At 26.5% G+C, this 14,175-nt stretch overlaps 2 protein-coding genes across 2 annotated transcripts; both read left to right on the top strand.

Moving 5' to 3' along the window:
* The first annotated feature begins 793 nt into the window (after nucleotides 1–793).
* Nucleotides 794–2,860, top strand: LOC107169194 (uncharacterized). Its single transcript, XM_015518861.2, has one exon. It carries the CDS (start codon nucleotides 1,632–1,634, stop codon nucleotides 2,103–2,105), a length of 474 nt encoding a protein of 157 aa, XP_015374347.1. The 5' UTR covers nucleotides 794–1,631; the 3' UTR covers nucleotides 2,106–2,860.
* Nucleotides 2,861–8,092: 5,232 nt separating this feature from the next.
* Nucleotides 8,093–10,072, top strand: LOC107169193 (uncharacterized). Its single transcript, XM_015518860.2, has one exon. It carries the CDS (start codon nucleotides 8,281–8,283, stop codon nucleotides 8,758–8,760), a length of 480 nt encoding a protein of 159 aa, XP_015374346.1. The 5' UTR covers nucleotides 8,093–8,280; the 3' UTR covers nucleotides 8,761–10,072.
* Nucleotides 10,073–14,175: the final 4,103 nt, after the last annotated feature.

Here is a 14,175-nt window from a genome sequence, read left to right as displayed (position 1 = left end):
TTTTGCATAGCTATGGTAGCGTATGGGACAGATTTCATACGAACTCCGACTAGGAATCAGCTGCAAATATCACCCACAAATTTTAACATGGGTTTTGAAGGTAAAAATACTATCAATAATTATTTATTAAATTCACGAAAAAACAGTATTGCAAAAACAACTGTCGACGCCATGAACAAAAATTGGATACGGAAACTTTCAACGCAAAAAGTTAAGGGATCAAATAAGATAATCGAGAACGGTGAAAACATTCAAAATCGTTTCGTAAATGATACCTTTCTAATTAAAAACGTTCAAATGGTTTTGATAAGACCCAAGTTGAGGCAGTGTCCAGAAGGAATGGTTCGAGACAATAGAGGAAAATGTGCTCTTAAGTTTTCGGATGGTTGAAAATATGGTACCTATCTGCATATACAATAAAAATATTAATAAAAAATTATTAATTATAAATAGGAAACTGTAATCTATTTACATCTAAAACAAATTAATTTTTTTTTTGTAAATTTTCTATCGAAATCGTTAAAATGTCTAGCAACTCATTCAATTATAATAAAACCCGATTCCATACTGAACATTTTTGGATATTTTTATTTGTACATGATGTACTGAATAAGCGATGAATATAAAATAACGATGAAATAATTTATTTATATTAAAAAATAACGATGAATATCGTTGATACCACAAATTCACTGTCTACATTTTTTTACTTAATCAATAGTTGGTATCTAATTTAAAATATGATAAAAACGTGAATCTTATATATTTTAATTTTAATTCGTAATCATTATGAATTTGGATAAGGTATAATATAGAGTTTTAATGTTTTATTGTTTTCGATCATATTCATAGTATGATATTATAATCTTGCGTGTAAATAACATTAAAATGATTGTGCGCATTACTGCAGAAGTGTAAACAATTTGTTCAACACTATTGAAGTTGTTATAAGTCAAAAAAATAACGTGGTACAGTAGTAAAAAGTCATTTTTATTTGATCTAAATAGATAAAATGATAAAATTTCAACGCTTTATATTAATATAATAATATATTGTGTTAAATTAAATTCTGTTTTAATTATATTCTGATTTGTTATTATATTTTCAGGAATATATTTGATAAATTGAACATTTTTTAGGTAGATATTGAGTGGATATAAACATTTTTATAGGATATAGCTATATATAGTGGTATAGCTGTAAAACTCTACGCGATCTATAATTATATTTGCTGTGTAGTCTGTGTTCATGATATTATATCGTACGTTGACTTTGGGCAGCGGAAATCGGACAAAATCGTCTACAAATAATATGAAATAATTAGACACATAGGTACTAAAAAAAATTTCTTAATCTCATGTTATCACCGTACCCACCTATATTTTAAATTAGTATCAATGGTATAATTATTGTATAGTTATTGTATAATATTTTGTTGCAATTAGTCTATAAAAAGGAGGGAGACCGCGTTCTCTACTGCGTATATTGTACATTCATTAGCTGGTTCAAATACTTATGCGCAGTATAGTAGCATTAATTTTAAATCAGTCTTGTTTTTGATCGCCACATAGTGAATATTATGTAAAAGTAGCTGGTTAACAAATATCGCACATCACAGTATTATTGTGATAATGAAATTATCAATTTTTTTATTGTTGCTGACTTTCGTAGTTACCTCATTATACGCGAGACACGTGCATCAAACGTCGACTAATAGAAGTCCCAATTACAAACACCAAAATCGGATCAATAGTACCACAAAAATCAACATTACCACTTTGGTCAATCCTGTAGGACGAAATTCCAAGCCGTTTCCTGCCTGCAATACAACGAAAACATGTATAAGATCAAACAGCACTGCCACAAATGGCAAAAAATTTCATACGAGTAGTACAACACAGAAGTATACTGGTACTAAGTCAAACGGTGTTGATTCTATAACCAAGAAAGTTGTGATCGTAGATGACCATACAACAACCGAATCAGATCGAATTCATTCAAGATTTTTTATAAATCCTCCAGTTAAGATTAAGGAATCTGATTGTACGGATGGACTAACCAGATCCGTTAACGGAAACTGTGTTTTCAAGTTTTCAGATGATTGAAATGGTATTAATTTAATAAATTAGCTTGATTGGATTACTTATATGTCTTATATGTTTGCAGTATTATTATTTAAATGCATTTTTTAAACATTTTAATTACAAAATTAAATTATTATGAAAGCTATAAATGCTTAAATGTTATTTGTGATTATTTGTCTTAATTTTCTAAATAGATAATAATTATTACAATAAAGCAGAAAAAAAATGTAGTCAAAAATATTGATTACCTAAATATACAGTTACATAAAATCTATTTTTTTTTTTCAAGATATGATTATTTAATTTTGGTCAAAATTGTTTTAACCAATTAAATATGTTTATATACACTATACACCTATATAAAGTTTTTATTTAATTTTGTAGTTTTCCCTTAAAAAAAAATAAGTAGTTTAATTTTTAGTTACAAATGCATATTAGTTTATAAGTCTGTATAAATAAATTCATTGATGAAATTTAATACATATACATACATTAGTATAATATAATTTATAAAATCAAAATTGTTGGCCTTTCTAAGAGAAGTGGACTTATATGATAATATTACAAAAAAAAAAAAAAAAAATGGTGTATGATATCATTTACAACTCACACTTAACAAAATATGTAACCCTTTTTTCTCCATTATTAGTAAGATAAAATGACTATTAATAATATGTATACCTTTTCATAATTTATCATGCCAAATAACCAAATAACTAATAACTTTTGTTGTTGTTGATGTTATTAAGTTTAATAAAAAAATTTTTATAAATATATTAATTTGTCATATTTTTTTAGTTTGTACGCATAAATCAACATTATTAGTTGTTACTGTTTGAAATATAAATTTATGATTGCAAACAGTATTGTCCAAATCAAAAATTCGAAAATGTAAAGTATTCATCTTATATTTGCATATTAATATAATATCATGTACTTTGAAGAATTATTTTGTGTGGGTACTTTTATTTATGGAAAAAGAAAAAAGTTGATATATGTTTTTGCTTGTATTTAGTACAATATGCTGCATAGCGCCATAGTCTACAATAAATTAAAAAACAAAAACATACAATTTAGCAGTTCTAGCTATTTCAGGTATGTATATTTTACATTATATATTTTGTATGTATTATTTTCTATAATTTATTCAATTATAATAATAGGGAAATTGACAAGACTAATACGTTTATTTAAAATCTAAGAAAACAATTGTTATATCGCTCAAAATGGCAATGTGAACAGTGATATCTGTAATATTTTGTAAACTTAAATAAATTCTAATATCTTCTTACAAATTTAAATTTTGTTACGTATTATTACAACGAATGAAAGAGGTGTTGTATTCATTACATTTTTTAATCTTAGTACCACATATTAATATTAATTTATGATGACTACATGAAAATTTATCATTTTTGCTACTATTTTTTTTTTCAAAACTAAAAATTCAATTCATTACCTATTTCTTCGGGATATAAGTAATATAGTTTTTATTTTTATGACAACATTATTAATCATAGCCTATCAGTAAAATAAAACAACACCAAAACAAAATATTAAAAATATTATTTACTGTATATTATTTAGGACTTACATAATTATAGTATACTTATTACTAAATATTATTTTTCTCAATGTTTTTTCAGATTTCTTTTCACATGAAAAAACAAAACATCTTCAACAATAAATAACTCAAATAAGTAATAGTTGAGTATACATCATTTAAAAAATAAAATATATTATTAAACAAAATATAACAATAAGTACATAATCAGTGAGATAGTAAAGAAATTTAACTAAATAGTATAAGTAAAAATAATTTTTATCATACAAAAAAATCTTAGAAAGGGACTATTTTGTGTAAGTTTGATCAATCTGTCACATCCAAGCATAAATAAAATATATAAGATATATACTACATAATACAAAATGAATTTTGACGGATCTATGATGAAAATATAAGCATATAAATACATTTTAAAGATTTGTATTTCATATGTACATAAAAAAACGAATGTGTGTAAAATACTATTGTACAACCAATAAATGTTCGCACTAAGTTCATTACTGGTTGAAATATAGAGATACAATAGGGATTATTGATCTGAATGGACTTGGTTGTTTGTTCTATCCGACCAAGGTGAACTTGGAACTTTAATAATATAGACTTTGATCAGTGGAAACTGTTAAAATCAATAACAAATATTAAAGAGATAATGTGTTAAGGTCAGAATAATAATGGAGATAAACTTTTATAATGATAATTTATATTAAAATACAGTTATTAGTGATCAGTGTATGTTAATGTGATAAGAACATATTAAAAATCTCCAGATATGAGGCACGTACACAATGAAGCTAAAGATGTTTAGATAGCGAGTTCTGTGCGATTTGTGTACCTAGGTATTCACAGTTGTGAGAATTTTAAAACAATCTTGTGTTCGATACCAATTCTTTTATAATCACTGAACACAAATAATCTATAAATCACAAATAGCAGTCTTTCAAAGCTCGGTCAGGAATTTTATCATCGTGGTCGAGTGTAAACAGTACAAGTAGAAAAAACACACAAAGTATGCCGGACGTAAATGGCGAGGCGATTACATATTAGCATGTTTCACATTCCGAATATACCATACAATCGTGTTATTTTCACTGACGGATTGGTTAATTTTTGCTTAAGTTCTGCTGAAATCATACTATGTTGAATATAGTTGTACTATTGCTCAGTACAACATTTATCAAGATAAAAGCATTCATAGTTGTAAAATGAGAGTAACAAGAACCAGAATCATTCAAGTGTTCAGCGTATCATTAAAGTATTTTTAGTGTACAAGTGCGTTATTTTAAAATTTTAGAGAATTTATGCATTTTTATATGCCATTTTCTTGGTATTTTTTTTCTTTGGGTATATAACTCGTAGACGTTTATTTTCACATTGACAAGTAAGCTTACATAACAACGTAGAAATCAATTAGTTGCCCCGTTGGAATGACTAAGTATAGTGATTAGTGACTTCAAAGACGAATGTTTCTGCGTTTTAGAAAACAATATTTTAGATAAACATGTTAAAATATAGCTTATTAGTTGTACTCTTATTTAATTGTTAGTAAAAATTATTGATTAATAATATTATTAGTACATTTTTTTTTTATCGAAAGAATATAATACATTATCTTATATTATTATTTTAATATTTAAATAGCTGAAGTGCCTTCGCTGGTTGGTTCTTCCCTCGAGACACTCAAGCTAATACATATATATAATTTTAGAAAAATAACATCATTTATGCTTATTGTACTTTTTTTTTATATACAGATTGTATAAAATCTAAATAAAAAGTAAAAAAAATAAATATTTAAATATAATTAACGTAACGTAAATTTGATAATTCTTATACCTATAGTTTATCATTATACCACTGACAGTAATTATTGATAATCAGCGTATAAGACTGAATTAAGAGAACCAAACTCTTGAGCTTTACGGTCTCAGCTCAAAATGTATATTATATTCATGAAAAAAATAATTTTAGTATGTTTAAAATGTGAACTTTGATAACATTTACATTAACTATTTTTAGTTAGATACATTTTTCATTTTTAAATCACATTTTAGAAACATTTATTTTAGCATAATAACAAAACCATCATATATATTGCATCCAATGTTATAGTTTTTAAATAGATATTTTATTATTATATTATAATAGTTAGTTAAAATTAATAATAATATATATATTTATAAATATTATGTTATGAACAATTTTTTCAGATTATATAATTATATAACACAAAATATATTAATTACTGTATAAGGCAAAGAGTGTTTAAAAAGAATAATAATTTAATATATCATATTTTCTACTGCTGCAATTAAAAAAATATCTAATTTTGTTTTCAAATATATCTAACTCTAAAAATATTTAATTGAAAAAAAATAATTTTAATTATAATAATATTCTGATATTTTGACGTTAGATATTGTTGTACACGATATTTTATCCCAATATCCTTGCATATATTATATACATATATGTACAGTGAAACCTCACTAAACGGACATCTCCAAATAGTGGATATTTTTTCGGGACCGGGGACATTTTCACTATTATTATACAGGAAAATCCCTAAATACCGGACACTCTAAATAACAGACGCTTTTATGGTGATTTCATTTTGATTTTGATAATTCTAAAATATAGAATAATCATGGAATGGCTTTACAAATATCTATCTATATATTATGGTTTTAACTTAATCTAATTTGTCCATCATCGCGTCGCTTAAACTTTTTTCTAGTTTATGTGCTGTGAAGTATTTTACATTACTATTTCTTACTCGTATTTAGTTGTTTTGGTGATTCCATTATATACGAACGTATTGCCTCCAACGTAGTTAAATTAGAAAATGCCTTGATACACGAAATTACTATGCATCAAGGTCTAAACAAGTTAAAGTAACTGAATTTTTCATAAAATTTTTCATAATAATATTTACAATTAATATTGGCATTAAAATAATAGAAATATAGAAATATCATTAATCATAAATATTATATAAATAATAAAATATGTTGTAAATATGTAATTATTAATTTATCTGAGTTATTTCCGAGAATTTACTCCCCCCCTTCCCTGAATAGCGGACATCTCTAAATAACAGACAAAATTACGGCGACCGAGAGTATTCGGTATTTAGAGGTTTCACTATATATATATATATATAGATTATTAGAATATTAACAACAACAATTTATTCTTAATAATAATAAAGCTAGAGCTGTTCGATTATTTCGATTAATCGATTATTACGATCATAATTATTTTTCTCATCGATTATTTTACAGTTTGTACAAATTCGATTAATCGCCAAATATTCCCGTATCTCATATTGAGACCCAACAAAATTCCACGACTGTCACCATCTCAACGATAACTTTTGTGACGTCTATGACAAATACCACTACGGTATAACACTTACGCCCACAAACACCACCTTAACAACGTCTACCAAGAGAACGGTCAACAACACCATTGCGACAACGCCTATCAAGGAAACGGTAACAAGGACGATGTCTATTGAGGGAACGATCGCGCCACAGGCGGTGATAATCTCCAACGTAGACATGGTAATCAAAAACCAAATCTTCGAAAATAAATTTTTGTTTGATGGATAAATCCTTATATATATAAGACAAAACGTCAAACTGGTAAAGTTCAATGTCCGAAGGGATACGTTTTAATTTCTTGCAGAGATTGTTAACTATTTTCGTTAGGCAAATATTATTGACGCGTAGTTACATCACTGATAAATTTTGAGTTTAAAATAATAGGCAGCGTGATTAACTAAGCTGCATATGCGCCACTTTTTTTAACTTTATATTCAGCTATTTAAAATATGATTTTTAGAATTTTTTAATACATTCAATGACCATATTTTTTAATTCTTAAGATTTTTGTATTACTTTAGGATTGTAATGAAGGGGTACAAAATTTTGTAAATGAGAACTCCTCTTATTTTTTATGTTTATTATTAAGCGTATAGTTCTTCTGAATATTTTGATTCACTTAATTCAATCGTTTTTTGAGTATTTAGAATGTATAATGTACTTAGAAAATTGATAGTTATTTGAAAATGGTTTTAAAAAATTATAAAATATATGTTGTAATAATTAATCTATAGTATCTATGTATTAAACTCGGACAATTTTTGAACTGAAGTATCGACATACTATAATAAGTATTTACTATTTACATTGCAAATTTGTATGATAAAAATATAAAATTTCATACATTCATAATGTTATGAAGAATTGTAAATCGTATGTTATTTTGTCGAAGATATTTTCAAATGTAGATATATTGTATCAATGATGTGTGATTTTTTTTTAACAGACTGCGAAATCGTCAGATATTTCCTTGTGAGAATACACGTTTAACAGTGGGGCGAAATCAATTTTAAGGCAAGGTTAAAATCAGTGGACCGCATACCAAAGCTGGTAGGTTTCACTAGTCATATTTGAAAGCCAGTATGTAATGTGCACCTGTAGCGTGCACGTTCATCGTGGATAGTAACGATAATTTACAGACACATTAAAGTTTTCCATTTAATATTTATATTGAATATAATAGTCTCGTCCGTTAACAGACTATTAATTGTCGTGTGTAATAATAAATACTTTAGTTTGGTACACGATGGATATTCGGTTTAATCCCGTTATTTCGGTCGCCGTCGCCATTGTTTTTGTCGTTACTTCGGCGAACGCAAATAATGTCCCACAGAATCCGGTTGCAAATAATCAGTCAGGACCGGCCAAACCCAGTACAAAATTGTCGTCTAATAGAATATATTTCCCCGACTCTCATATTGAGGCCCCACAAAAGTCCACGGCCGTAACTACCGTCAATACCACTACAGTAACGTCTACATACATAAACACCACCACGACGCCTACGAAGGAAACGGCCACCGCGATGACATCAATTGAGGTAACGGTTGCCACAATCGGTAACATAGAAACGACAACTGAAAACCAGACGGATGAAAATGGATCTTTGATCAATAGATTTATCGTTAAACCCATAAGAAACGATGGCCCAAGCCGTAATCTGTGTCCCAAGGGATACGTTATGCTGCCTAACGGAGATTGCAAACCAATATTTTCAGACAGTTAAGATTGATGCGGTGTCAACGTCAACGAGATTCAAGCTTAGAATAATTTACAGAGTAATTTACTAAGTATTTAACCTAGCCCTTTTTTAATTCAATGACGCAGTTATTCAAAATCTGATTTTTAGAATTTTATTTACACTCAAAGACTATTTTTTCAAATTCTTTGGATTTTTTTGTATTACCTACTTAAGAAGTGTCATGTAGAGATACAAAATTCTGCTTTTAAAATGAGAACCTCTCACTAATAGCTTATAATTTTATTTTTCTGAACATTTTGATTCACTTACTTCAAATATAATTTTTACAGTTTTGAATAAAAATTTGAACGAGTTTTTAATGTTGAGAAATTTAACTTGTATACTTATATTTTTTATTTACTATTTATAAAGTTTTCCTGACAAAGTCATCTAATCTTAGGTATAATGTACGAAATTTTTAGCTATTTATAAAAACAATATCAACATAATATGTAGTAAATAACTAGGTTAACAAATTAGTGATACATTAATAGATTTAAGGTAGTGTTACAAGCAATGGACGATCTACTTGTATACTAAGGATAATAGGAGTAGAAGATATGGAGACTATGGTAGTTTTAACATTTTAGTGGTAATTTGTAAAAAATGGTCAAAGTATATTAAATACTTAGATCCTGAAACATTACATATATTTTATATTTTTCTAAAACCACTTTAAAGACAATATTATACTTAGTAAAAATATTTTGATTAACTAAGTTCAACAAGTTCAAATTTACATAAAGAATACCACAAATTAAAAAAAAAAAATTTATCCACAAAATAATGTAATGCAAAAAAAGGGGGGGGGGTCATAATTGAAAAACAAAAGTTAATGTCCTCGCAGGACAACAAATTCAAGAATTTGGAAAATGGGCTTCGAGAATATTTTGAAATTCTAAAAATCAGAATTTTAATGAATAAGTTATTTAAGGAAAAATGGAGGGTGAGCATGGTTGGTGAATAACTCTGAATATAAGTAAGATCATTACTTATTTATTGTATATCAAATGTGTTATGTAATATTTTTCATTGTTACATTATATTTCGAGGACCAAAATCATTTGTTTCATTGATATGATTTTATGAATACTGAACAAATAGAAAATCATTATATAAAGTTCAGCGACCTTTTGAATTTATTTAAAACACGTTAATAACATTTGGTTTAAATAAAAGAATGTTTCAAAATGTTATTGAAAAAAAATCTGATGTTTACGTTTTGTACCAAATTATAATACTAGGTATAAGTGTATATGGTTTAAAGTTTAAATATAAAAATAATGTTTATCCATGACATTTGTAAACAATTTTGCTCAAGTTAAAATTATTTAAAATAATATTAGTGTAATAATATAATATTTTGTGGGTGTGTGGCTGAGATAAACAGTCGGTCATGAAATCAAAGATTAATATTTTTTGATTAAATAGTGTAATGTGTAAAAAAATTATGGGCTATTAATAATAATTATTACAATAATATAAAAAGGTAGGTATACCTAATTTAACAGTGTATGTGTGAATTAAAAAAATTTCGCAAACGGTTCAAACCTTACATAGAGCTTGTGAGATAAAATGTTGTCGTCTTTTACTAATTATACTTTAACCAGAAAACAAAAAACAACGTCAGCACAACTTATCACAGGCTGGCCGCAATAAAGTGAAATTCGGTTTCGTTTGCTGAAAGTACCTACTTGAACTCGGGCATTCGAAAAGGTAGAACGAAAAAGTTATTCAATTTATGAACTTTCCATCATATACCTACTTTAAGTTTAGAAATTAATTAAAGGTTTCTTGTAATTTTTAAATAATGAGAGAGATTTTTTTCTAAACCAATATATGAGTAAAGTAACAACGAACTGCTACAGCAATAGCAACGTGTACGGTGTACGGGTCCATACATTATTATAAGATATACATTTGTTTTAAACGAAATATTATATCTGACAAAAGCAGAATAATAAAAAATAACTTATAAGAACCTACATATTATATTGAAATAGATACTATATAATTATTATTTATTATACTCACAAAAATAAACCAAAATCAGCATAGTATAAGATGCATTGTCATTTTGGTAATTCCTATTGGTTCGTCTAGAATATTAAAAAAAATATTTTAAATGATCAATTATTTAATAAAAGTGTTATTCTTTTTATAAAACCGTTACAATTTCAAATATTGTTTCAACGCTTTTTTCACTGATACCGTTATCGGAATAATAATAATAATAATAATAATAATAATATGTTATTTAACTCAGTTATGTCGATGATGATCTAATGATAGTAGTTTTAACTATGGTGTTACATAAAAATAAAAATAAAATTAGATTAAATAAAATAAATAAAGTTATAGGTGCCACCAATATTTTTTTTTCAAACAGACGCAGTACAACTAAAACACGAAAAGACTAATGCAAATTACTTATATTCAAATAGGCAATAGCTATAACATAAGTCTTGTTATAGTAGTTTAGCTGCTAAAAGAAATGTAATATAGTATTAGCCATTAAGCAATAGATATAAGTAAGTTTTACTATGTACTAATTATTACATACTATTGATTACGTTATTAGATGGTTAAAACTTTTAATGTTATTAGATGTAAAATTTTTAGAAATTCCATCAAAATTAAATTTATATTCAATTTATTTGTCGTGCACAAGTAAACGAAAAATGAATGTTCTAATATAAAAAAATAGTGCTTGTCAGCGTTTAGGAATTCAATTAGTTTAGTCTCAAAAATGAATTATGTAACAATCACAAAAACATATTTAGTTGACATCAGCTGGCCTTTAAATTGTCATGTCAATTTATTGGTCAGGTGAAATTAAGAATAAACATGTGTACATTATGTATTATTTATAGTATAATTAAAATGGGCGGGAGAATTTCTATAACTGTATTGATTTTCCATGCCTGGGATTAATTTTTTCGAGAAATTAATTTCTAGAATTACGTCTTGAGTTGAATGAACCCATATTTAAATTGTAATAAAAAAAAAATAATAATATTTAAGGATACAACTGTGTTTTATCAATTGTTCGATACAATTCGGATTTATAAAAACAATTTTTGTATCGTAGGTTTGTTCTAAGTCTTTTGTTTTTGATTCAACAGCAAAACAATTTAATTAATGTTTAATAACGATTTGAACGTGCCAAAGCACATTACACATTAAATTTCCAGACTTGCATGTGCTAGCCGCTAGGTATATAACACGTAACGCAATGTATGTGTGAATTAATTTGTTAGATGTCACAATGTGCAGAAATGCGATTTAATATGCCCTACGAAACATTGTTTATTAACCATGACCCCGAGTTCGTGGAAACGAGATACAAGTAGGTAATAGGATAATGTACTCAGTCTCAAACTCTGATCTAGTGCTCATCATTAGATGTACTATTAGAAAATTGCTGTTATCTCTAAAGTCAAATCAGACTTTGCTGGAATTTAATATTAGTTTTATGAAATATATTATTCAACCATGAGATGCATTTTTATTGTTTTTGTTATCATATTATAATAATTTAATTGAATGAATTTTCTGAACGTTTAAACGTTTAAACTTTGGATTGTTTAGTTCTTTTCTTTATAAATAAAAAGGAGAGTTATATAACTGGTTGTTTAGGTACGTGGCACATTAACCATTTAACTCACGTATCACGTGAAATGTTTAGATTTTGTTTGATAGGAGAGGGGGCTATGAGTTCACAGTTTGAAATAAAAACTCATTAAATAGTTATAAATTATAATTAGGTAGAATTGTATAGCACTAAAATAATTGAAATATGCGCTATATAATATGAACTAAAAATCTTAAAATAAGAGCTTCAATATGTCTTAAGACATGAAAAATATCAACAATGAATTTATCATGTTCACAACTAAAAAAAAAACATCAGATGTATGACAGAATATTTTATATTATATAATATAATATATAGAGTAATAATTGTTCATTATTCGATAGACCAATTCACTGAACTACATTATTATCGATTTTAATCAGGCTTTATTGTAAGGTGCAGTAGGACACTAATTGTGAATTAGGAAATATACGATGTGCAGTTGGCTCAGCGAATATGTGCACTGGAGAAATGCAACAAAAATTACTTTGCCAAAATTATTTAAATAATGCATGTATTATTTAGTAGGTACGTGAATCAGTCACACCCGACATCGAATGACGATTGACGACTAGGCGCTCGCTATAGGCGTTGCACGTGTTAAAAGTAGATTATTGACAGCAGGCGCGTCCAGTTTTAAATATTTTTGTTTACTATTTATATTATGATTTTATATTTATATAATATAATTATTAATTACCATTTACCATAATATCACATTATCGTCATTATCACCGAACGTTGCCGATTATCTACGACTTTACATTTTATTTCTTGAAACTGTACGTGTGTATATCATACATGCTTTTATTTTTTTGATTTACTTTGCATTATTCACGGGCTTGTCATCATCGGATCGTTATTAAGGTAAAATTATTAATTAATATTAATAAGTAGATACTTACTCTCATATCGATGGCTCAATGCAAACTTGTTATAAGTTAATTTTTTCCGAAAAACACTTTTTGATACTAATCGTTAGAAAATTGAATTTTCTTCGTTTTTTACAAGGAGTTTGTATTCTATAACCATTAATTAATTATTCATGTGATATTTACTATTTTCACTTATCATGAATGGCAGTTAGCTATATTTATTTTTGCTCTAATGTATTAAGTCTTCGACTCTCAATGATAAATCCTTAAATTTTGTACTTGTACTGCTATTTAAATGCACACTTGTTATATATCCGTACTTAACATAAATTTGATTTATATTATCCAATTTATTAACTGCTTACATGTTATAAGTCCGGACATATTATATGAGTGCAGTAAAAATATTTTAGTTGTAGGACTTATTTAATTTTTAAGGTTTTACGAAAAGAAAATATAATAATTTCTTTGTAGGTCCATTTAATATTTTAAGTCCATGTCTATCCAAATTTATTTTGTCATAATTACTAAGTCCGCATATTTTTTTAAAAAACGTCGTTAAAATAAATAAATACATTTATATATTATGTTATATGAATTAAACTTATATATTAAAAGGAAACTACATAGTGCATATTATAGTATTAAGTAAATATAAATTTAGAAAAATAGATTAAATATTATTTAAGTTAAGCGGGTTTAAAAAAGTTAATATTTAAAATAGCTTTCCTGTACAATTTAAATTTTGTGACTAAGCACAGTGTGCACTAAGCCATCGATATGCTATAAAGTTATATTATTTTTATTTTTAATTTGTGATGGCTTGTGTACAAATGACTGTGTGAATAGTGCATCACTGCATTATATATCTATAATAAATCTCTAAAT

The sequence above is a fragment of the Diuraphis noxia genome, unplaced genomic scaffold, assembly GCF_037042655.1.
Source record: "Diuraphis noxia isolate RWA-SAM2 unplaced genomic scaffold, SU_Dnox_SAM2 contig0003, whole genome shotgun sequence".
Taxonomy (NCBI): Eukaryota; Metazoa; Arthropoda; class Insecta; order Hemiptera; family Aphididae; genus Diuraphis; species Diuraphis noxia.
This window is presented reverse-complemented; position numbering and strand designations above follow the sequence as displayed.

Coding starts and splice junctions, on each gene's coding strand:
- LOC107169193 (XM_015518860.2), top strand. CDS start 8,281: ATGGATATTCGGTTTAATCCCGTTATTTCGGTCGCCGTCGCCATTGTT.
- LOC107169194 (XM_015518861.2), top strand. CDS start 1,632: ATGAAATTATCAATTTTTTTATTGTTGCTGACTTTCGTAGTTACCTCA.